General features: G+C 45.6%; 2 protein-coding genes across 3 annotated transcripts in view; one reads left to right on the top strand and one right to left on the bottom strand.

Moving 5' to 3' along the window:
• The window catches only part of CNOT6L (CCR4-NOT transcription complex subunit 6 like), a 35240-nt gene extending 34066 nt beyond the window's left edge, over positions 1 to 1174 (bottom strand). The window contains exon 1 of the mRNA XM_071744119.1: positions 973 to 1174. The gene's annotated coding sequence lies outside the window, so the exon portion shown is untranslated. The remainder of the gene's footprint in view (positions 1 to 972) is intronic.
• Positions 1175 to 2102: 928 nt separating this feature from the next.
• On the top strand, positions 2103 to 16407 carry MRPL1 (mitochondrial ribosomal protein L1). 2 transcript variants are annotated; one of them, XM_071744120.1, is made up of 9 exons: positions 2103 to 2178; positions 3289 to 3388; positions 3915 to 4155; positions 6299 to 6382; positions 8265 to 8336; positions 8554 to 8665; positions 9729 to 9829; positions 14904 to 14985; positions 16007 to 16407. In XM_071744120.1, exons 1-9 carry the CDS (start codon positions 2118 to 2120, stop codon positions 16177 to 16179), a joined length of 1026 nt encoding a protein of 341 aa, XP_071600221.1. In that variant the 5' UTR covers positions 2103 to 2117; the 3' UTR covers positions 16180 to 16407. The 2 variants fall into 2 exon arrangements, with proteins under 2 accessions (XP_071600221.1, XP_071600222.1); XM_071744121.1 differs by lacking the exon at positions 2103 to 2178 and adding an exon at positions 2939 to 3080.
• Positions 16408 to 24499: the final 8092 nt, after the last annotated feature.

Genomic DNA, 24499 nt, shown 5'->3' with positions numbered 1-24499 from the left:
CAGGTTCGTTTCAGGTTGCAGAGCAGGGTGTTTGTGCCTGGCTGAGCAGCAGAGTCACAGCCAGGGGATGGCACAGTCCGGAATTTCATTCTAGCAAACACCCCCCACCCCCCAGAGCTTAAGCAAGACCATCTAAAGCCCCTATCAGCAGGCCAGCCCTGAGAAGTTGTTACCCCCCCAAAGCAAATACTTCGCCTTCCCAAAGTTTCAAAAATGGGCTGAGAAATGGACGATTTCAGACGGCCGGACAAAACTCCGCGCAACAGCAGGAAACAAACCCAGCCCTCCCATCGCCTTTACTTCAGTTTAAAAAGCGAGCCCCAAAAATTGCCGCAAAAAACCCTCAGCGTTTCGGTGCGTGCTTTTTATTCCCGAGCAGCACCCCCGGAGCCCGCAGCTTTGCTCGCAGGTGCCATTCCTGCCATCCTCCTCGGACGGGACAGCTGCGGAGAGACCGGGGAGACCTCCGACCTCCCCCCGAACACCTTCCCTGACCCCGGGCACGCCGCTTGCCAGACGAGGCGGGATGCTCGCCAGCCCGGGGCCGAGCACTCAGGGTTGCCCCGTGGCCATCTCCACCCCACAGCCGCGGTTCCCTCAACCCGGGCCACGGGGGTGAGCCCGGCACCCCGAAAAGCAGCGGGGGGAAGGCGGCTGCCGACGCTACCGTCGCCTCCACGGATCCCACACCGCCAGGACCCCTCCTCACCCCCGGGACGGGACGGGACGGTGTCCTATTCCCCTCCGGGCTCGGATATACCCGCAGCCCCCCTCCCCCCCTCGGTTTAAACCCATATACACAGATCCCTGAGGGCGCGGAACGGCGGCTCCGGAGCGGCCCAGGCCGCGGTGTCCGCTCCGGCTGCTGACCCCGGTGCTAACGGCGGCGGTGGGGCCCGACATGGCGGCTCGGGCCCGCTCCCCCTTCCACCCCCGCCCGCCAGGCCCCGTCGGGCCGCGGCTTCTCCTCACCTGCATCCGGCGCGGCGGGGCGGAGGGGCCGGCGGCGGCAGGGCGGCGGGGAGGCGGCGGCGGGGAGACGGGCAGCAACGACATGCAGGCGGCGGCCCGCCGGGGGAAAAGCGGTGCCGGGCCGGGGACGGAGCCGCGGGGCCGGGGCGGCGGTGGAGGAGAGGAGGAGGAGGAGGAGGAGGAGGAGGAGGAGGAGAAGAAGGAGGAGGAGGAGGAGCGGGCCGGAGCTCGGGCGGCGCGGAGGGCGGAGGAGACGGAGAGGCGGGAGGCGGGCGGTGCCGTCGGGGAGGGGGAGGACGCGGGGAAGGCGCCGGGCCCTGTCAGTGCTCGGTGCCGGGACGGGGAAGGAGAAACCACGGGTTTATCCCCAAAAGTCCGAGGGCGGGAAGAGATTCGGCTCCGGTTTACCTCATGGTTTGGGGTTTTGTTGTTGTTGGCATCTGGCAGGAGCCCGGGGAAACACCAGCGGCCCCGGGGAGGGATTGTGAGGTGCTGGAAATGGGAGAGAGCAGGAAAACATCTTGTTTTTACCTCAGAGTTTGGGTGGTTGTCATGGGGATGGGCAATATGGGGGAGGCTGCTGGGGGCTGCTTGTCCCCAAGAGTCTGGAGGTGAGGTGGTGAGTGAAGGGAAACTCGAGGGAAGGGCAAACCTCCTCCTCCTGGATTTGAGGGTGCGAGGGGCTGCTCCTCAGTGTCGCTCACGTTGGTTTTCTCTGCAGCTCCCGTCCTGGGAATCCTTCAGGTTTTAGTTTTATGGACCCCGATGAGAGGAGGGCTGGTGATCTGGGCAAGGACATGCAGGTAAGTGTCACATAGGGTCAGAGCTTGGTCCTCTCTCAGGAACCCCAGAACCCTTTCCATGGCTGTTTACACGTTGGATGAGGAAGAACATGGGCCCAAGAGATTTTTTTTTTTTTAATTTGCTTCCAACTACAGCTGCCTGGAGTGATCATTTATGGTCTGGAAGTGGGAAGTGCAGGAGGTTCTGGGGTGGAACAAGGGGTTTTGGTAGGGAATGGGTTTTGGGGGAGTGGGCAATGGGCGATGGGTGCGTGCTGACCATGAGCCCACACTTCCCTTCCAAAATCCACAGCCTTGGTGTCGGAATAGTTGGAGGATCCCAAGGGAATTGAGGAGCCATGGATGAGGAGGGTAAAGGATGCAGGTTACCTGATCACAGGTGCATCTTCAGCAGAGCCACGGGGTGAGGCTTGTGTTACATCTGCTGCCACTCTAGAACATGTACGTGCCTAATGCCCATCAGAAAAGAACACTTACCCCCAAACCTGCCTTTTAAATTTACATTTTTTCACTCCTCTCACTGAGACTTTTTAACCAAAGAGGAGTTGGGTTTTTTTTTTCCCTCCTGGGAGCCTCACACCTCCCCATCTTCATCCTTTCCTAGGACACTGGTGTATAATTACATTGGACAAGCACACTTTGGTTTTGTCACTTGTTTTCCATACACATTTTACTGATATTTCCAAACCAACCAACAGACGAGATACACCAGAGCTCTAAATTCCCATCAGGAAGGACTTGGTTGAATTTATTCTTGGACACAGGTTGAGCAGGGAGGAAAACAAAACTGCAGGAACTGGGATGCACGTGTAGCAAGGGACAGGATTACAACCTCCAGGAGGTGTGTGAACAGTTTAGGACGTGGTTAAGCAGAGTTTTTAGAGATAAATGCTGCTTGACAGGTGTACAGCAGGAGCTTTTCCCAGCCCATTCCGAGGGGAAGGGCTCTGCCTGCCATGTTGGGTCTCTGAGGCGCAGGCCCTGCCCCCGGCGGGAGGGAGGGAGGGAAAGGGGCAGTTGTATTCGCTGCGGGGACAGCTCTGGTTTGTACCGAGGCCGCTTTTCAGGCTGGTTAAGAACCAAACCGGGCCTTTCCCTCATGGAGGGGGACCGGACCGGACCGAACCGGACGCCAGGCGGGGACGGGCGGGAGGTGACACCGCGTGGCGCTTCCGGCAGCTGCCGGCAGCACCCGGCCCTGTCCGTCACCGGAACTTTTGTTCTGGGGCTTGGGGAGCGCTTTGCGCGCCGCACCCCGGCGGCTCCGCAAGATGGCGGCGCCCGTTGGCCGCTGCCTGTGGAGAGGTGAAGGGGACTCCTTGTTTCTCCGTGTTCACCGCCGGCAGAACGTGGGGTTTGGCTGCCGGCTCCTCTCTGTCTCCAGCCGGGGGGGGGGGTTTCCCTTCTTCGCGGGGCAAGGGATGACCTTGAGGGGGGGTGGTGAGCGCCCTGGGGAGGGGAGGGAGGGAGGCCGGGACGCCTGTCTGAGGTGATGGTTGCTTTTCCCTCGCAGTTCTGGCCCCACGTCGCGGCGGGGTCTTCCCCGGGCTCGACCAGCGCCTCTCCGCCGTCCCAGCCTTGGTGTTCTCCCGGCCCTACGCAGCGGCAGCCAAGTGGGTGTCTCTCCTTCCATCCGAGGAATGCTCGCTTGGCCCTCGGGTGTCCTGGGGGTGGGAGGGGGGCAGCGTGGGGCGTTTTCGGTGCCTGCAGTGTTGCTTGAACAGCCGAGCTGGCCTCGGTGGCAGCTCACAAGCTGCTAACTTTGAGAAACAGCCTGCAGTGGCAGGCTGGGCTTGCAGGGAGTGTTTTCTGTTACTTCTGTAATAATGACCCCAGAATCCCAGAGTGCCAGGGTGGAAGGGTACTCAAGGACCCCCTGCTCCAACCCTTGTGATATTATTGTTTATCTGAGATCTCTCAGCACCCCAGAGAGCTGAGGTTCATGGGTCTTTATTGCTGTAGAGCATTATTAAAATGCCCTCCTCAGGCATCCTCATTTAAACAAAAAGTGATTAGGGGCACAGGCAAAGGAACAGAGGGAAGTGGCAGAACACACAACCCCACATTTGTCTCTTCGAGCACGTGCCAGAGTCCTCAGTCAGTGATTTAATGCTTTTTTTTTGTTTGTTTGTTTGTCAGAACTGCAAAAAAAAGTTTCAAAAAGGCCAAGCAGGAAGAAACAAAGAAGAAAGGCACTGGTAGGAGGCCACTGCTGAGCAAGCCAGTGGATGATGTGTACCTGACCTGGCTGTACAGGCGCCCGTCCTACAGCCCGGAGCAGGCTGTGGCCATGCTGAAGAAATTCCAGGAGCTGGACTTCACTCACCCCAAGCAGCATGTCTACATCAATGTCTTCCTAGATATGGCTCTAGAGAAAAAGGTAGGGTGGAAGTAGTTTCAAATCTTGCCACTTTTATTGGGTTTTTTTATTATTTTTTTTTTTAACCCGGGAAAGTTGTGTTTTCAGTGCTGCTGTCAGCTGCCTCCTGCAGCTTCTCAGACTGCCAGAATAATGTCTGCTTTTGCAGCTGCCTTTTTGTAGCATCCCTCACACTCCTGAGGTGAAGATAATCACCATTGAGGGTTTGGAAAGCAGGCTCTTATGTGACCAAAATTCAGGCTGTTGTGTGACCAAAATTCAGGCTGTTGTGTGACCAAAATTCAGGCTGTTGTGTGATTAAAATTCAGGCTGTTGTGTGACTAAAATTCAGGCTGTTTTGTGATTAAAATTCAGGCTGTTGTGTGACCAAAATTCAGGCTGTTTTGTGATTAAAATTCAGGCTGTTGTGTGACCAAAATTCAGGCTGTTGTGTGACCAAAATTCAGGCTGTTGTGTGACCAAAATTCAGGCTGTTGTGTGACTAAAATTCAGGCTGTGTGTGATTAAAATTCAGGCTGTGTGTGAGAGGCTTCCTGCCTCTCTCCTTCACCTTGTTTTGATGCATTTATTCAAGCAAACATCATTCCTTCCAAGTGTGCCTGTGTTTTTTCACTGGAAGTGTTTAGCCCGGGTTAATCTTCCCCTCAAACTCCTTCTCCTTCCCCCCTAAGTAGAAAAGAGGCCACTTTAGAGCTGCTTTCTCTGCACAGGTAACTAAATACCCTTTGGTGGAGTCCCTCACAGACAGGGGCTGCTTGAACTTCCTGCTTGAGGAGCTGCAGAGCTCTTGCTGCTGCTCCTGGTGTGCTTGAGGCTTGCTGAGCCCATTCCCTTGCTGAGCCCATTCCCTATATATTTATTTTTTTATTTTTTTTTTTTTTATTTTTTATTTTTTATTTATTTTTTATATTTGTATTTTTATATTTATATTTACATTTATATATTTATTTATATATATTTATATTTTTATTTTTATATTCATATCTTTATATTTTTGTTTTTATATTTTTATATTCATATTTTATACTTATACTTTTATATTTTAATATTTATATATACATATTTACATATTTACATATTTATATATTTACATATTTACATATATATTTATATACTTATATACTTATATACTTATATTTATATATTTTTATATTTTTATATTTATATTTTATATTTATATTTTTATCTTTATATTTTTATATTTATATTTTATATTTATATTTTTATATTTTTATATTTATATATTTATATACTTATATATTTATATACTTTATATATTTTATATTTTTATTTTTATATTTATATTTTATAATTATATTTTTATACTTATTTTTATATTTTTATATTTATATTTATATTCATATTCATATTCATATTTATATATACAAAGCACCTATCACCATACTGATAAACATTCTTTGGAACCACTCTGACAGCAGAGTCAGCCAGAACAGGACTCAGCCTGTTAGTACCTCAGCACTTCTGTTTCCAACCAATTTAAAAACAAAAAAACCCAAAAAACCCAAAAAACAAAACCCAGAAGCCTTTGCTGCCAGCCTGCCTGGCTGGTGTTTAGTACTGCTGCTCCAGCAGGTTGGAGGGAGACCTCTTGTGAGTGGCAGCAGCTTGCACTGTGACACCTCAGTGTTTGGTGCTGCCTGGCACCAATTCCCCAGCCCCTTTCCCTTCCAGCACCATTACTTGGTGTTTCTTAAATTTGGATTTCAGTCCATGGCAGAGATAAAAAAGCAGTGCCCAGAACCTGGGCATGTGCTGGTTTGCTGTGATTCTGGGTGAGGAATTCCTGGGCAAGGATGCACCAATATCACCCAATCCTGTCATTTGCCCTGAAGTAATAATAATAATAATAATAATAATAATAATAATAATAATAATAATAATAATAATAATAATAATAATAATAATAATAATAATAATAATAATAATAATAATAATAATATAACAACAATAATAATAGTAATAATATAACAACAATAATAATAGTAATAATAATAATAGTAACAATAATAATAGTAATAATAATAATAGTAACAATAATAATAGTAATAATAATAAAAATAAATAAAAAATAAAAAGAATAATCATTTTTTGTTGTTTTGATATTTTCCTTTTCATTTCTTAGAAAAAAGTGGATCCATTCTCAGGTGTTGTTCTCCTCCCACACCGCTACACAGAGGAAACAAACAAGGTCTTGGTTTTCACAGAGGTGGGTGAGAGCACACAACTTACAGCACAACCCCTGTGCTCAGCCCTGGGGAGGCCACAGCTTGAGTCCTGTGTCCAGTTCTGGGCCCCTCAGCTCAGGAAGGAGATTGAGGTGCTGGAGCAGGTCCAGAGAAGAGCAAGGAGGCTGTGAAGGGATCCAGCACAAGTCCTGTGAGGAAGGGCTGAGGGAGCTGGGGGTGTTGAGGCTGGAGAAGAGGAGGCTCAGGGGAGACCTCATCACTCTCTACAACTCCCTGAAAGGAGGTTGGAGAGTTGGGATGATCCCAATGGGATGAGGTTCAACATTCCAAGTGCCAGGTCCCGAATTTTGGCCACAACAACCCCATGGGGAGCTCCATGGGGCACAGAGTGGCAGAGAGGGACCTGGAAGGTGCCCATGAGCCAGCAGTGTGCCCAGGTGGCCAAGAATCCCAATGGAATCCTGGATGAGAAAGAGTGTGGCCAGCAGGCCCAGGGAAGGGATTCTGCCCCTGGGGAGGCCACAGCTTGAGTCCTGAGTCCAGTTCTGGGCCCCAAAAATCAGGAAGGAGATGGAGGCCCAAAGGAGGTGAAGGGATCCAGCAGAATTCCTGTGAGGAAGGGCTGAGGGAGCTGGGGGTGTTGAGGCTGGAGAAGAGGAGGCTCAGGGGAGACCTCATCACTCTCTACAACTCCCTGAAAGGAGGTTGGAGCCAGGGGGGGGTTGAGCTGATATCAGTGGGACAAGAGGGCATGGACTAAAGAATTCTTTCCTAATATCCAACCTAAACCTCCCCTGGCAGAGCTGAAGCTCTGCCAGGGGAGGTTTAGGTTGGATATTAGGAAAAAATTCTTTGCAGAGAGGGTGCTCAGCCATTGGGATGGGCTGCCCAGGGAAGGGGTGGATTCTCCATCCCTGGAGATATTTCAAAAGAGCCTGGATGTGGCACTCAGTGCCATGGGCTGGGAACTGCAGTGGGAGTGGATCAAGGGTTGGACTTGATGAGCTCTGAGGTCCCTTCCAACCCAGCCCATTCTGTGATTCTATGAACCACTGCCCTTGGCAGGACTCCACCTTTTGTTGAGATACTTTACAGAAAAATACTTTCTGCAGAGACTTTACAGGACTCTGAAGTCCTTCCAGGACTTGTCTTCAGCAGCAGGTGGGGTAACAAACATCTTGGAGATTCCTGTGGAGGTTTATGTGTGGGAAAAGGCTGACACTTGCTGGTGCTTTTGGCTGGAAGTTTGGAGCTGTTCAGTTTTGGTGAGGAGGAGTTGGTTCTGGCTTTGAGTCACAAAAATCTGTTTGTAGCAAAAGCTGCAGGCAAAGTATTTACAACACTGATGCCTTTTGCCTTTCCAGATTTCAGAGGGTTATTAAAAGTATTAAAGAACCTTGCAGAGGAGAGGTGAGGTGAGCTTCTGGGTGCTCTGGGAAAGCCAGGTTTAGTAGGGCTTCCAGAAGCTGAGTGGCCTGATTTTACAGTGGGTTTTGTAGCATGTTCTGTGCTTCTGTTTCCAACCTAGAGTCAGAGGTTGGCTCCATCCAGTGGATGGTTGATTGTGGGTTCCAAGGATGGAGGTGGGAGAGAAAGGGCTTTTGAGAGAGCTCCTCAGCAAATGGGGATGGGCTTTTCTCCTCCCTCCCCACTAGAAGGCAGCTCAAGACTTCACTCACTTCACAGTGGGACCTGGAGTGGAGTTGCTGCTCCTGTAGTAAATCACCAGCATTAGCTATTTTTGGTCTTTGGTTGCATTAAGCCATTCTTACCTTCTTAACCTCCAAATAACCTGATTTTTACACCCAGTTACCCAAAAAAAGTCACCTATCCAATGCTGTTGATACAGGCTGATTGGTAGTAGAGATGCTACTAATTTTTATTTTTTTTTTTCCTCAACAGAATGAACAAGAAGCTGAAATAGCTCGAGAGAATGGAGCTGCTATTGTGGGAGGAGTTGAATTAGTCAAATGGGTATTTTATTTTTATTTACTATTTTATTTAGTATTTTTAAATAGTCTTAACCCAAGCAGTGACTGAGGCAGAGGGATCAAGAACCCTCACATCCTGTAACTTCAAGCTTAGCAGCCAATGTGCAGAGTGAGAGTGGGGCTTCATGCTTGGACATGCTTGTAGATCAACTGAGGTAATTAATTTGATTGCTAAATGTATTTAATTGTTTTGATTGCAGATTTTGGAAGATGAGATCCAGGCAGACTTCTATGTAGCTGTCCCTGCAATAATACCTAAGCTGATACCATTAAGGAACAAACTGAAACGAAAATACCCAAACACAAAAAGAAGTAAGAAGCAATTCTTTAATTCTTTCTTACACATCTCAAGTACTGAACAAGGTTCAGCTCTAGAGGTGACACTGAACCCTTCTTGATGAGGCTGTATGTGACTGAACCACTTGTTTTGTCTTAGCTAAGAGTAGCTTGACAATTCCTTGACAATTCCAGCCTTGGAACTGTGCAGTTCTCCTGCAGCAGTGAGATGTGGGCTTAGAATCAAGGTAGGTTTGCCTGTTAGTCCTGGTGACCCAGAATACTATCCTGAAGTCACCCAGGAAAACAGAAACAGCTTTAAACCCACACTTTATTCACCCAGTTTTGTTGTCAGGTGTGCAGCTGTTTGGATCCCAGCTTCATGGGTGCTGCTGCTCCCTCTGCCTGTTCTTTACTACTCAACAATGAGGTTTTTTATGCTTTCCCTGACCTGCCTGGTTTCTCCTTTTCCATAATGCTCAGGACATCTCAGGTCAGGTTTTTGCAGCAGCAAACATCAGTCTCTCATTCCTTTGGCTTGATTTTAGTGACCTGTCAGGGCTCTACTTCAAATAGGAAAGAAAAGAGAAGGAAAGGGCTGGTTTTCAGACACAGAGCCTGTACCAGCTGTGTGGAGAAGCACTGAGTCTGGAACCTTTCACTTCCCTGGAGCTGAGAGGAGGAACTTGTGCCTCAGGTGGTGGGAATGGTGGGGTTGCCAGGCAGTGGGTAACCTGGCTGGGCTGCAGTAGATTTGCTTTCAGGCAGGGTCTGGGGACTTGTTCTAAACCAAACTCTGTAGGTTCTGGTCTCCCAAGCTGCTGTAATTTCATTGGGTAATAAAGCTTTGAGTTATATATACATAGACAGGGGCTTTTTTGTAGTCTTGTAGTCTTTATTTATTATTTCTCTTACTGTGTGAACTGTCCTTGTCTGCTGCTTGATGAGGAAGGGATGGGTGTGATACCTGTAAAATGTGTGAGGACACCACAATCTTCTCCAGGAAACTGCTTTTTTGAGAGGAGTTTAACTAAAAGACTGAATTCTCTCTTTCCTAGTACCTATAGCACTACTCAGGCAACTTTTTCTTTTAAATTAGAGTCCCTGGGCCCTGATATTCTCAAAATGCTGCAGCTCTTCAGAGATGGTCTTGAGTATACTGTGCAAGATGAGAATGTCATCAAGACAAGAATAGCCAGAGTAAGTTGTATATCTTGTGTATTCTTAAGTTTTAACTGCTGGCCAAAACTGAAAGGAGTATTAAAAGAGGAGGAAAACCATGTTTTTAGTCTGTGTGTCCCCAGGATTTTTAACCATGTGCTTTAACTCATCTGTGAAGGAAACAGAACTCTTATTCCTTGCTGTGTGACAGCTTCAGCTGATTTGTGGTCATAGAAAATGGCTCTGCTAAAGAGCAAGGCATCACCTGATGTTAACAGGCTAAGGGTGCCAGGAAGGGGGTTTCTATTTGCCACAATTTGCAAGGAATTGTAATAATAAAGAAAATAGGATGAAAAAGGTGCTATTTCTCCTCATCTCCCTGTGAGCTGACATCTTAGTGTAGGCTTCCCTTCCCCTCTACGTTCCACAGTGCTCTTGTGTCAGTAAAATAAAGCTTATTTGATTTTTTTTTTTTTTTTGAAGTAAATAAACTATGGGTTGTAAGTCCTTATGCACAGGAGGATCAAAAATGTTTGCTTCAACTTAGTAACTGAAAGGCTCCTTTAATTTTGACCACTTTACTCTTGAGCTGGAGCAAAAAGCAAGAACTGGTTGCATGACACCTGGAATATAAAATTACTTTGTGTTTTGCTGTCACATAAGAAATCAGGATATATGAGAGTATTTGTTCTCTTTTTTTTTTAATGCTGTTATTACGTTTTCCTTAATAATTTGAAAAATTATTTCCCCTGCTCTGAGCTGTGGTTTGATTTTTAATTTATTTTTTAAATTATTTTTATTTTGGTGTTGTTTTCATTGTTTTGTCTGCAGTGATGCAGAAGCAAATGTACAAGATACCTCACCCTGGAGGTTTTGCCAGCCCAGCAGGGTTGGAAATAAGCAAGTTTCTTAATTTGTGCTTGTGAATTTCAAGGACTTCCTCAGCTCTGTGGTGCTTAGCACTGAGGTTCTTGGGACTCTCCTGCTGCAGTGTGTTGTGGATTATATTCTGGTCCAGTCAGGAAGCATCTTTGGCTGTGGGAAACACCTTGAATCTAGTTTTTGTTTCAAGTATTGTGATTGTATTTAGTTTTTCCTATGGACTGCTTAAACTTGAATCCTTTTGTATGTAGGATCAGCTAAAAGAGCAGTGCCCTGATGACATTAATTACAGCTGCAGCTGGTAGGGCCCTGCAGCCATGGCTGGAGGTCCTGACAAGAAAACCACATCCTGTTCCTGATCTGCAGTGTGGGTGACACAACCCACAGAGGTTCTGTCCCTGAGCAGCCCAGCCCTGCAGTTTGGTGGCACACCAGAGGATTTGGTGCAGTCCCTGTCCAAGCCAACAAGGAGGTTCTGGTGAAGGAACTCTTCCTTTTGGCTCAGAAACAGAAGGGGGAGGGTTTTGCTGCCACCTCTGTCACCTGTGTGACTAACCCTGCCCAGACAGGGCACCCTGTTGTGTGTTGTGAGTGTGCAGAGGGGTGACTCAGTGCTTACAGCCTGGCTGAAATGTCTCCACCCTCCCCAGCTGCTCTCCTCCTCCCCTGACCCAGTTTTCTTGCTGTCTGCACAGCAGTTCTGGAAGGAAATGGAGAGCCTGCAAGGCTGGGGGAGCCTCCAGTGGCCACGTGGAGCTGCTCACCACTAAATCAAGAGCTTTTTATCATTTAAATCTCATCAGCCAAAAAAAAAAAAAAAAAAAAATTATGTATTACACAGAAGTGTGAAGATCTATTGCTGTATTCCAGACAGCAGCAGAGATGTTTCTGGGAGCTTGCCAAGCTGGAGTTTCACAGAGATGTTTTCCCTTAAGTGCTTCTGTCTCATGTTGCCTGTTAGTGCCATTATGGCAGCAGTTTGATGTAATGCTGTGGAAGTCAGCAACCTGGGTGGTGTTTTCTTTGGAGTAATTTGAGATGTGTTTGAAGAGCCCAAAAGCTGACAGCAGTTAAGTTTAATTTGTAAACCTGAAGTTGTGAAACTGGGAGTGAAAAATGTGCTTTTAAAACATGGAGGCTAAAGGAGAAGGGAGACAAATGAGGACAGTCAGGGTATCTCCTTCAGAATCAGCTGTCTACAGAGGGTAGCTTAAAATAATTTTTTTTTTTGAGTTATGACATGGTTTTTGCATCCAGATATGGTGCTGTTGAGCATTACAAAATGTTCCTTTTCCTACGTTGGGAGTTTTCTCTAGAAAAATCAGAATCCAAATGTGTCACCTGGAAGGAATTTCCACTCAATCTTCCAATCTGTGCAGAGAGCTGCCTGCAAAAATGGTTCTGTGGAAGAGGATAAAATTGTTGCAGGAGGTGAGACTTCAAGGTTTGTGGGGAAGAAGGTGTTTTCTGGTGAAGGGACCTCTTTAAATTCACAGGGTCAGAAATATGGAGAGGTGAGTGCTGAGCCAGAGAGCTCTCAGACTTGGGACTCAGGACAGAGAGGTGCATGGAAATGAGAGGATCCTGCTGGAACTGCCTGGCAGTTTGGTCTGCAGCACAGAAACAGAGCCCTGAATGATCCCTTGATACAAAAATCAACAGGCAGCTCAGAGGTTAAAGATGGTGATGGAACAGCAAGAACATCTTTCTGGGTTTTATTTGCATGTTTAGCCAGCAGCCAGCCAAGTGGCTCCTCTGTGTGTTCAGTTGCAGCCTTCTAAAGATCCCTGGGAAGACCAGAAAGGTTGGGATTTCATGAATGAAGTTGTAAATCTGATCTGTTTTGGTGAAACTTGTGCAATACTGAGCTTTAATAGGCAATTTCCCACTAGGCAGCAGAGTTAGTGGGAGGTCTTTGTAAATACATAAGTTTATTATCTAAAAAAAAAAAAAAACCCAAACCCAAAAAACTTCCCTCAACGTTTTCACAGCACTTTGTGCTCTCGTGAAGAGAAATATCCTGAACTTTAGACAGTAAGATAGGTAATAATTCATCTCTGTGTTCTGATTGTAGTCTCTGTTGTCATTTTCTAAGGTATTTTATGGTTAGGTTGAATTTACAGAAAGTGGGCTTGAAATTGATTTAGAGTTGCTCCCTCTGCAGACATGGTTATTCCTCAGGAAGGTTCAGGACTTAACAGATATTTAAGTCTCCCTGCAATTGATCTGAACAGAGTTGCTCAGCCTTGAAGCTCTGGTACTGCTGTCAGCTTGAGGCTTTGAATTAAACTAAATAGCTGAGTGCTGATCCACAGTGACTGCAGAGACACAGGGGTTTACTGTGGGATACTTAATTTGGAAGCTGGGATATTTCTTTGGTTGTGGCAGCTATTTTGAAATAATTGGAGCCCTCTGAGCATTACCTGTCTTCATTATGGAGCTGCTGGCATCCCAGGTAAATCATGGCATGGGATCTCTGGGGCTGTGTCATGTTGTCTGGCTCAAGGCAAGGCACCCTGTCCTGTTTCCCTGCCTCAACAAAACCAGAATATTAACTGAGGTGTTCATAATTTGAGAAGGCTCCTGTCTCAGTGCTGTGCTGCCTGATCTCTGTAAGAAGTTGTAACTTGTTTTAGAGCAGCTTGCAAGTGCTGTCTCTTAGGAGTGCTTCCAGGCTTCATTACAGGTGATGAATGCCAAGGAGCTGACTAAAAATGTGCAATTCATGTAAAACCTGAACTTAGTCTTAAGTTTTGGAAGCAAACTGTTCAAACCTTCACTTGAAGTGTAGTTGCTAATTCATTATCACTGATTGTTTTTTTATTTTTGGGTGAGTGTTCCTTTATTTTGAAGTCAGGACAGCATGGTGAGCCTGGCAGCCAAGTTAAATGCTCAGCATTAACTCACAGAGCTTTATGTCTGTTAATTTGGGGATGATTAAGCACGTTGCAATCAGCATAACAATGATAAAGACAAATGTCTTCTGGCCTGTGTAACAGAGGAACTGCTTTGGGATTATTAAGTCTGCCAGGAGAGCATAAAGAGAGATTAATGGAGCAGGTCATGGAGGAGAGTAGTCAGGTTTAATTATTTCTGTTATGAAGCAATGCATACATTTACAGATGAGGGAGGTATTACCCAGATCTGCTCCTGCCACCTTGGGAGATGGTGGAGAGGAAGAGGAGAACCCAGTGATACCTGGACTCCCCCCTCAGCTGGGGTTAATTCTGTGAGAATAAATACCACTTATCCATGTCTCCTCATCACAAGTTACATGTTCCTGAAGATGAGACAAAGAGCACTCATGCTTTGAAGTGATGAGTGCATGAGGGAAGGAAGGGATATTACTTTTTTGGCAGCAGTACTGGTTCACTTCCAGGCATCTGGGATTGATCCAGTGAGGATCAGGTAGGGAGGATGTGGCTGCCCCATCCCTGGCAGTGTCCAAGTCCAGGTTGGATGGGGCTTGGAGCAACCTGGGCTGGTGGGAGGTGTCCCTGCCCATGCAGGGGGTTGGCACTGGATGAGCTTTAAGGTCCCAACCCAACCCATTCTGTGGTTCTGGATGCCTCAGGTGAGGTGTGGTTAAGTGCTCAGTTGGCTGAGGACACTGGGCTGAAGGAGGAGCCATCTTACACAGCTTCTGTTGTGAGGTCAAAAGTGCCACTGGCAGGAACCAGGGTGTGTAAAAAGGGTAAATAGAGAACTGGGATGTGTTTGGAGCACAGAGCTTCCATGCACTTTGTGTAAAAAGTAGAAATTCCATGTGATATGTTAAACTAGGAAAGAAAATGGGAAGGAACTCTTCAAATTTGAAATGATTCATTTGGTTCTGTTGAAGTTCTTAATTCCTTCAGTTGTAGATTGCTGTGGTCTTTGACAGCTACTTCTTGAAGCTCTTTGCCTCAAATACTTTAATTTTAATGTGAGTTTTGCAGAAACACGTGTATGTATGTTGGTTTTTAAGAGTTTTAACCTCTTTAAGGCTGTGGGAGTTTAATATCACAAGTAGAAACTTGTAGAATAACAATGAGCACAAAATTATGTATAAACCACTTCTCTTCCCCGAGTCATTTGGAGAAAGCTGCTAATGGGATTTGTAGCTCCTTAACAGGGAAGACAGAGAAACAAATTCTCTCCAAATGCAGAATAAATACATCCCCAGTGCTTTCAGGTTTCTTAGTTTAGGTTTCAAGTGTCACTGTGGCTAACTCTGCATTCTCTTTTTCAGCTGGATATGCCTGCTGAGCAGATAATTGCCAATCTAAAAGCAGTTGTCCATGATATCTGCACATACAAGCCATCAAATTACAGTGAGTAACTCCTCTTCTGGTGTGGTAGTTGAGGTTACAGCAAACAAGAGGAAGAAATGAGGTGGTCATTGGATGACTTTGCTGCTTTCTCTGCCTTGGGACAGGAGGGAGGGGGGTTGTAAGGCAACTCAATAAATCTCTAATTGCACCACAGCTCTACCTAAATATCTGTGTGAGCCAAGGAGTGGAACCTTGGAGAAAACTAAGTTTGCAGGAATGATGTTTCAATAGATTAAAGCCATGCAAGGAAATCCTTGAGAGATGGAGGTCTGCAGCATCTGGGTGTCTTGGTTTTACCCCCCTGACAAGAATCTGGACCCAGAATCCACCTGCAGTTAAAACCTATCCTTCTATTAACATCTAGATCTGTTTGAAACTATCCCACCTTTTTTTTTTTTTTTTTATCTTGTTACTAAAATATTTTTTAATTTTCTGCTACTCCGAGGGAAAATTTTTAAATTGTTTTTTTTTTCTTTTTCACTTCCTTAGCAGAAGGATCAGGTTACATAGGAGTAAAGGTGTGAATTCTGCATGTTGTTCCTCTGGGTTGTCCTGTTCTGAGCAAAGAGTGGGGACAACCAATAGGCCATCTGCTCTCTTGTGTCATCCTGAAGTAAGCTTTACACAAATCCCATCTTAGCTGGAGTGGAAATGGTGATTTATAAACATCATTTTATGGAAGAATAGCCTTGTTTAAGCCAAGAGAACAACTTCCTCTGTTGTTAATGTCTGCAGGAAGAATGATCTTGCATCTCTTCTAGTGGTGCTGTTAATAGTAAGTACAGAGAACAGACCATAAGAAGCCAAGTACCCATCACATGCCTTTAGAAGCATGTTAGCCCCCCACCCAAAAAAAAAAAAAAAAAAAGGGTTGGTTGACTTGAAATACAAGTAAATAGAAGCAGAAGGCTCTGATTCTGGTCATGTGCCTGACACAGAAGGGATTAGTACCAAGAGAAATCAGCCTGGAGACATGAGAAGTGGTGCAGTGACCAATTTGTTGGTGGTCTTTGTTTTCCAGGTCCCCTGGTGCAGCAGTTGGTTATCAGATCTTCAACCAGTGAGGGTTTGCTACTGAACCTGGATGGGCTTCTGCCTCAGGTGGAGAAAACAGAAGAAATAAAAAATGCAGATGAGGATGGTGAAGAAGAAGATGATGAAAAAAAACTTACCCAAGAATCTGCTAGTACCTGATTGTGTATTTCCAATCCTACTTTATCAAAAGTAAAAAAAAAAATCTAACTTGTGAGTTTAATTTGTAAATCCTGCATAACAGGGAATGTCACAAACAGGAGACCACTGTCAAACAGAAGATGTTTTAAATTCCTTTTCTGGTACCTGACAGCTCCCTTGTGTGATTTTTTTTTTTTTTTTCTCTTTGCACTTAGTTCTTATTTTAATAAAAATATTTCTGTAACTTGAGCAGTAATGCCACTGAATTTCCACACTTGCAGCTCTCAAATCAGCACATTAGACCCATAATGCTGGGTTTTTTTACTCCACTGAAATTGCAGGGTGTTCAGTGGTGTTGTTGCCTGGGCTCTGTCCCCACAGAGCAACTCGGGCAGTTCCTTGGGGAGAGCTGCTGTGTAACTTGCAGAATAAGAAAACTAGGTTTTATTTACCATGCCTTTTTTCTTCCCCATCAGAAACAGTGTTCCTTTGGGGCTGATGGGAGTGAAGTCTGTGTGGTGCTTCTGCTCTCTCACTTTCTTCTCATTCCATCTGCATACACAGACACTGGAGTGCTGTGCTCTGGGCTGGAGCTCTGCTACTTTGAGCTCTGCATGCAGGTTAGACTTGGTGACAAATTGATGCTGGTGTGGTTTTTCTAAGGAAAAATTGGATGTTGAAATGGTTTGGGTTGAAAGGGACCTTAAAGCTCATCCAGTGCCAACCCCCTGCATGGGCAGGGACACCTCCCACCAGCCCAGGTTGCTCCAAGCCCCATCCAACCTGGACTTGGACACTGCCAGGGATGGGGCAGCCACAGCTTCCTTGGGCAGCCTGGGACAGGGGCTCAGCACCCTTAAATTTAATTTTTTGTAATGTCTAACCTGAATCTCTCCAAGTTTTAAACCATTTCCCTTTGTCCTCTCCACACCTGTGTAAAAAGCCCCACCCCAGAAGAATGATCATGCACCTTCCAGCTACTACTGTTTCATCTGTGTGCAGCTGATACTGTGCCCTCAGAGAATCCAATCAGTTAGTTTGTTTGCACTGTCCTGGAAAGAAGGGTGACTAAAATGTTTTGGGATGAATCCTGAGTGAACCTGCAAAGTTTAAATGTCACTTTGTCTGGTTTTTATCATAAGAGTTCTTGGTGGGCTTGTGAAGAACCCCTTGGGATGAGTCTGGGGGAGTGGGGGCAGCTGAGTGGCTGTGCATGCCACATGGATTCAGTGGAAAATCTTGGAAATAGGCTCTGCTATTGAAATGGAGGTGTCTCAGCAATAGCACAGCTGGACAGAAATGGTAGATTCCCCCTAAATGAGTTTAAATCTTGGGGTCTGAGCTCTCTGCCTGATTTAATTCAGTCTGTGGTGCCAGTGGCTGTGACTTCTTACTTTGCTCGCCTCATTTTTCTCCAGCATAGCTCTTAAATATAACCCGAGAACCAGCATAAATATCCAGGCATCTTTTAACTGCCTGTTTAAAAATGGATGTTTTTTGCTTTGCTGCACAATTTCTTTCCCCGTTTTCCCCCCGTTGTTTCCAGCAGGTGGCATTCTTGTTCCCTTCCACAGAGCTGGTAAGTTTCTCGGTGGGTATTTTTTGGGCTGTGTTGCTAAACAGACGTTAGTAAAACTGCACCTTAAAACGTGAGATGGTTCCAGGAAAAGCCTGGATGTTTACAAAAGGGGTGAACTTATTGAAATCTGGAAGGGAAGCTTTAAATCATTCCTCTTACTGGAGGTGGGGCTCACTGTTACCTCTATTAGAAATTCTTACACCTCCCATCTGCAGCATTGGGCTGCTGTCTGGGTGCTTGGCAGGTTACTCTAAGGCCACACTGCTGTATTTTTTATTTTCTGGGGTGTTTTAGGAGCAGAGTTTGCTCAGAAAATACTCTTAAATGGTATAGAAAGGCTTTGCACTGACCTCAGTAAACTTTCTAGGTAGTGTGTGCACTTGTGTAGCCACCTAAAGACATCATTGGCTCTGGGCTGTGCCTGGTAGGAAGAGGAAATTTATATGTGTTACCTTTCAAAGTGAAAAGTTGATGTGAGTGGCAAAAATATTGTTAAATGTGTTCAGTGGGCTGCTCTAAACAGTCCAAATCTTGCATCAGGACCTGGTGATGAGGAGGCTGGTAGTGGGAGTCATGTCTAAGGATCTTTAGAATGGCTCATGTCTGTTTTATTATTTTTTTGTCTTCCTCCTTCCTCTGTTACTCTACAGCTTCAACTGCTGCAGAAGGCTTTTTTAGCTCCCTGTAAGTAGAGAGTGCTTTTATTACTGAAGAATTGCATATAGAAGGAATATTATGAGATAATATGTGCTGTTTGCTGCCTGAAAGGAACAATGTGAAGGGAAGGTACCTGGGGCTGTAGACAAATTCAGATTGTGATATCATTTGCAGAGGTTTTTTTTATGTCCCTTTTCTATTTTTTTCTTAGCTTATTTCAAAGACCTGACTATTTCTATTATGGAAAAATATAGACTTGCCCTTTTGAAGATGGGTGGCTGTTAAAAAAAAAAAAAGTGATGCTTGAGCATAAATATAGAGGTAAACTTAAAACAGAAGCTCTCGACTGCTGAGTGTACTTTGGAAGAAGAAAAGGGTGGAATAATAAACAGCCCTGCAGAAATCTCTACTTTGAAAACTTGAACACTGTGGGAAACCTGTAAATCTGAGCCTGTGGAAGTCGGGTGAGCAGAAAAAGTAGCCCATGAACACAGGCAGTTTTCAGCTGTGTTTTATTCAGGTGTGATCCTGCAGTTCTGAAGAGCTGCTAATGGATAAAGTAATAATGCCCTCAGTCTATGGGATGCTGCAGTAGCAGTGTACGAGCTGTTTGCTGTTGTGAGTTTTATCCTGAAATGCTTGGGAGGCACAGAGGAGAGGTGAAAAGGATGAAGACAACATGGGATTATTCCCCTTTAATGAGCTTGGTCCCCAAACGTGCAAGATGGGAACTGTTGTACGTGTGGTTCTCCTGCCAGAACCCCTTGGAAACAGTAAATGGAACTAAAATGGCCTTGCTGGCTCCTAGAAATGAGTGTTGGTGTACTCACTGCAGAGTGGGTTGTAATGCTCTGCTGCTTTCTGATTAGTTAGAGCAGAAATGGGTTATCTATTCTGAATGTTAATTTAAGGCCTGGGTAATAAGAGGCACCACTTGTAGCAGAGTTTGTTCTCAGGATTCCTCAGGCATATGAGGATGTGAGCAGAGCACAGGTCTCCTCTCAGAGCAGCATGGCAGGAACTGGGGGCCTGGTTACCCGTGGCTGGGCTGAAGTGAGAAGGGATGTCAGAACCATGTTAAAACCAGGTGCTTTTGTGTGATCTCACCTGCAGGAAGTGGAAATTTACTCCAAGTAAGCTACTCCCTAGTGAAAAGTACTCTAGGCACATCCCTTGGGTGTGAGAGCACAAGCTCTTGGCAACTGCAGAGTTACTGAAACTTTAACTCCTCTCAACAAACCTCGTTCTGAATGCTTGGCCCTCAGCAAGAAGGGAGAGGTTTCTGGGAGGGTGGCTGGGAGGACCCTCTTCCTACAAACCACAGAAGTGACCAAGGTCAGTCTGTGTGCCCTGGTTCTCTCTCTGTGTGATTTTCAGGGCATTTACCCTCCTACTTTTTTAGCAGCATGATCCAAGGTGTGCTGGAGTTGTTTGGCAGCTCCATTTCAACCAAAAAGACTCATCAAGGGAATATCTGGTTACAGGATTTGAGGTCGCAGCCTCTTTGCCTCTGGAAGTGGTTTTCATTGGTGGTCAGAAAGCAGGAGCTGATGTGTGGGACTTGGAATCCCCACTACAAATACTGAAAAAGTTCCTTGGGAGAACAAAATCTGGGAGTGCTGCAGTCTCATTAGTAATGCCACTGGTGGATGAGTGCTTTTAGAATTGTCTTCTATGAAAGTGCTGTTAGTTTAGGTAAGGAGAAGCAGGCAACGAGCTTGGATTCCCAGTTGCTGCATATAGAAAATTTTGCCCAAACAAGGCAGAAGTTGCCGTGGAACCACGGGTGCAGCTGACACGGGGGGGCTGACACTCAGCCTGAACCTGGACTTGTAGGGGAATCAGTTGCACTGAAAAAAAACTTGGGATCTGGAGAGGTCAAACTGAGTTCACCAGGCTTGGGCTGGAAGTTGTAGCCTGGAGGTAAAGTTAGTGTGGAGCAGGACAGGGATGTCACCAGTGCCACTTCCAAACCTGGTGCAGGAAAAGCTGCTGTCTCCATGCCTAAGGAAGGGTTTCCAGGGTGCTAGCACTTAGAATTAGCCCTAATCCCACAGCTTCTCTTCTTCTGGGCTCTAGCTGAGCATAGTCTGGGAAATGTCAAGTGAAAACAGCCTTGTACAGCTCCTGGGTTTGACCTGAGAGCAGCCAAGTTGTGTGGTGTAGCCACCTCTGCTCTGAGGTCTCTGCTGGGGGCAGGAGGGCTCTGTTTCCAGGGTACAAAACTGCTCGGGGAGACCTGGGCTAAGCACAAAGCTCATCTGGAGGATGTCACTGGTGAAATTGTGCCTCTGACACTGCTATGACACTGGTATCCTGCAGCACCACTGTCAGCCTCCAGAGCAGGGGTGAAGCTGCTACCATAGCCCAGGTTCTGTCAGCATGGTAAGAGCTGTGTTGGATTAAACAGGGTGAGGGGAGAAATAAAAAAAAAAAATTCTTAAGACTGACTAAAAATAGTTTAGGGATAAATGTCCTTGCTCTACAAGTAGCCAGTACCTCAGTTTGCAGGTGAGTAGAGGCTTCGTGCTACAACTGCACAAAGGGGGAGTTGCTGGAGTGAATTCCTGCTGGTTGTACCAGTGCCTGTGCAAGTGGTTTTAATGCTGGGGAGGAGTGCTGTGCCACTGAGGTGGAAAGCTTGTTAGGGAGGAGAGCAGTGTCCTGACTTCCTGTCACTGTCCTTAGAAAATAGGAATTTTATGTCACAAGGATGAGCAACATGGGAGTCAGTGCATCAGGGACATCCTGCTGAGAGCTGGAAGCTTCAGAGGAGACTTAACTTGGGTGCACTCACCAAGTTCTAGGGGTTAGTGTTGTATTTTATCAGTGGCCCTCAGTATCAGGAAGGAAATTGGGGTTGTTCAGCCTGGAGAAGAGGAGGCTCCCAGGTGAGCTCAGAGAAACCTTCCAATATCTGAAGGGGCTACAAGAAAGCTGGGGGAGGGCTTTGGACATTGGGGTGGAGTGAGAGGACAAGGGGAAATGGGTTAAAACTTGAAGATTTAGGTTGGACATTAGGAAGAAATTCTCTAATTAGAGGGTGCTGAGCCCCTGTCCCAGGTTGCCCAAGGAAGCTGTGGCTGCCCCATCCCTGGCAGTGTCCAAGTCCAGGTTGGATGGGGCTTGGAGCAACCTGGGCTGGTGGGAGGTGTCCCTGCCCATGCAGGGGGTTGGCACTGGATGAGCTTTGAGGTCCCTTCCAACCCAAACCATTCTGGGATTCTCTGAGAAGCTGCTTTCTGGGTTACCTCCCCCTGGTGGGTCGTGTTCCATCATTAGCAAAGGCAGGTGCTCTCTTGTGAAGGTTTTGAGAACAGAGCTTGCTCTCTGCTGAAACACAGACAGCCTCTGAAACACAGGAAAGTGCTTGGCAGGCTATTGGATTTCTTAAAATCAAACACAGTGAAGTTAAACATGATGTTATTGAGCTCCAGGGGGGGAAACCCAGTCTTCCCAAATTGTCAGGTACTGGGAAATGCTGGGCTAAGATAAACTATTACTGCACAGAGTTCCCATGCCATACTGGTTTGAGCACTGGCAGAGATGGGCAGGTGGATGTCAGGGGGTTTGGTGTCACCTCCAGTGGGGCAGAAGTTTTTTTCATGAGCCTGTATGTTCCTAGTGGGCATCTTCCTATCACAAACCTGTGCTGATGGCATTTATTTGCAACTGGAGTTGTAAAGGTCTTTGTAGATGTTGAAGGCTTAAAAAAAAAAAACCAACAAACTAACCAACCAACAAAAAAAACCAAAATACCCCCCCCCCCCAAAATAAACTTAAAGTGTAAATGTCAGTGAGAGGGTAGTGATTAAAAATCCTTGTTTTTCCCTGAAAGCTTCATCTTGCCAGCAGGAGGAGTCCTGTGATTATATTGCTGGCAGCTTGGACTCAGAGTCACCAGGAGGGCAAGTGGCTGGGGTGGAAATAAAAGGAAGGCAAAAGTTTTTTCTTTGGCTCTCCCAAGATAAAATGCAGATAGTCCTCCACGAAGAGGAGTGAAGTAATTTCATGCAGAATCGCGAGTTTGGGGAAAGAGTAATTTTTTCTGCTTCACAAGGGCATTCCACCAGGATTGTGAGTGGATGAAATGGCAGTGAAACCTCTGGCTGTTGGTATTTAAAAAGAACTACTTTTAATGTGGATTTTTTTTCCCTCCAAAATCTTTACAATCACCCATTATAAGTGGATAGCAGCTTGAAAGAGATGATTAATGGCATAATCTCATTATGTTTTAAAAAATGCTTATTAACAAAATCTGCAGGACTAAAGGCAGTGCACAGTGCCTTATTCCTTGCCAGTGTGCAGAGACACTGGGAACAGATTTAATTTCCCTGGTGACTTCTGATCTTGGCTGTTCTGTGAAGGGGTGAAATTTTTATCTTGCAGACTCTTCTCCCAGTGTGTCAGGGTGGCCTTCAAATTGTCATTTCCTTTCCAAAGCCTTTGTCCAAAAAGCAAGAACTTGGACCTAAAATCAAGGACTGGTGTTGGATCCTCAGGTTTGTGTATTGAGCTACAGACACTTGGGTATTAAAAAATATATTTATATGTTTGAGGGAGATTGACCAAATACCCAGAAGGTCAAATGAAGAAGCTTGGAAGAGTAACTTAAAGGCATCATGCTAAAAACATATCCATCCTTTCCAAATATATATAAATCAAGAAGTTTTGCTTACCTCTGGGAAAAGACTGGCTGCAGTACAGTGCCCAGTGCTCACCAGGCTTCATGTGGCATGAGAGAGAATTTAATTACAGCATCAGAATATTACAAGAAGAAGTTGTTTTCATTCTGTCCAGGTAAAACCCTTCCAGTGTTTGATCTCACACTTGGACGAGAAAAAAAACCCAAATTTCAATTTTTTTAATTAAAGAAATAAATCCTTAATTCTTCTGGGTAATACAATGTAAACAGCCTTGAGCACACCCAAGTCCAGCCAAGTTTCTAGGCAGTGACAATGTCTTGACTTATCAGGGAATGAGTGTTAAGTTTTCTCCCCAGAAATGTGTGACTTCTCATGTGAAAACTGGGAATTACTTCTGGCACAGTTGCAGCCTCTGGTATGTTATTGGTTTGTTCCAAGGAAAACATCCTCTGGTAGGAATTATTTCATTCAACTCTGACAAGGTTTGCTGCTTGGAATTCATCAAAGCACTGTTAAACAAAACTGAATTGTTTTTGCTATTTCAGATTGCTTAGGAGAAGGGAAGAAGGTCCTGTGTAATTTTGTTCTTCATGTGGATTGTTTGTTCATCTGGACTGCAGGGAATGCTTCTCTTACCATCAGTTTTCTCTATGCTTAAAGCCAGCTACAAGATAGAGCAGAAACAGACCAAGATGCCAAAAGAAAAAAAAAAAAAAAGGCAATTATGGCAAAATTCCACTCACAGGACAGGCTGAAAATGTTAATGATAGAATCCTGCAAAGGATAGATTCTGGACTCCTGTTTAAATTTTCCAAAAAAGACCAATGACCAGTTTGAGCAGATGTTAGAAGTTGGAGGTGATTAAATGTAATGAATATGTATCCAAATAATGTACATAACTCATTTCTGTCATTTAGCAGCCTGAGAGAAAGGAGCGTGTGTTTATGCCAGGTAAAATCTGGACTAGTTTTTAACTGTAAGAACTAAAGCATCAGGGATTCTGGAAGTGAGGAATTCACAGAAAATAATCAAATTTGTAATTATTTAATTGTCCCAGAAAGTAGCTGGCTTGATAGAATTAGAGCACTCCATCTGAAAGGGCTTAACCCACACATTTCCAAGTATCAACCACGTGGGCTGAATTCCAAGAAATTCAGAAGATCCTGAGAAGAGACCTGAGCCAGCAGAGCTGGAATGAGAAGGATTTTTTTCAGAAAACATCTTTCTTTGGCTATTCTGTGGGGGTCTGTGCCAGCACATGCCCAGCTTGCAGTGAGCCTCAGCTATGTCTGGCTGGGCTCACGCACACCAGTGACTTGCACACCAAACTGGGACACAGATCCTTAACACCAGTGTGCAGAGAACTGACCTTTGCCTAGGGATTTGACAAAAGGATGGTTAAAAATGGTTTGTTCCTACAAGCTCAGTGCCTTTTTGTGACACTAGTTCTGCAGTTGTC

The sequence above is a fragment of the Heliangelus exortis genome, chromosome 4 (genome assembly GCF_036169615.1).
Source record: "Heliangelus exortis chromosome 4, bHelExo1.hap1, whole genome shotgun sequence".
Classification (NCBI taxonomy): Eukaryota; Metazoa; Chordata; class Aves; order Apodiformes; family Trochilidae; genus Heliangelus; species Heliangelus exortis.
Note: the sequence above shows the minus strand (reverse complement) of the source record. Positions and strands in the feature narration are given on the sequence as shown.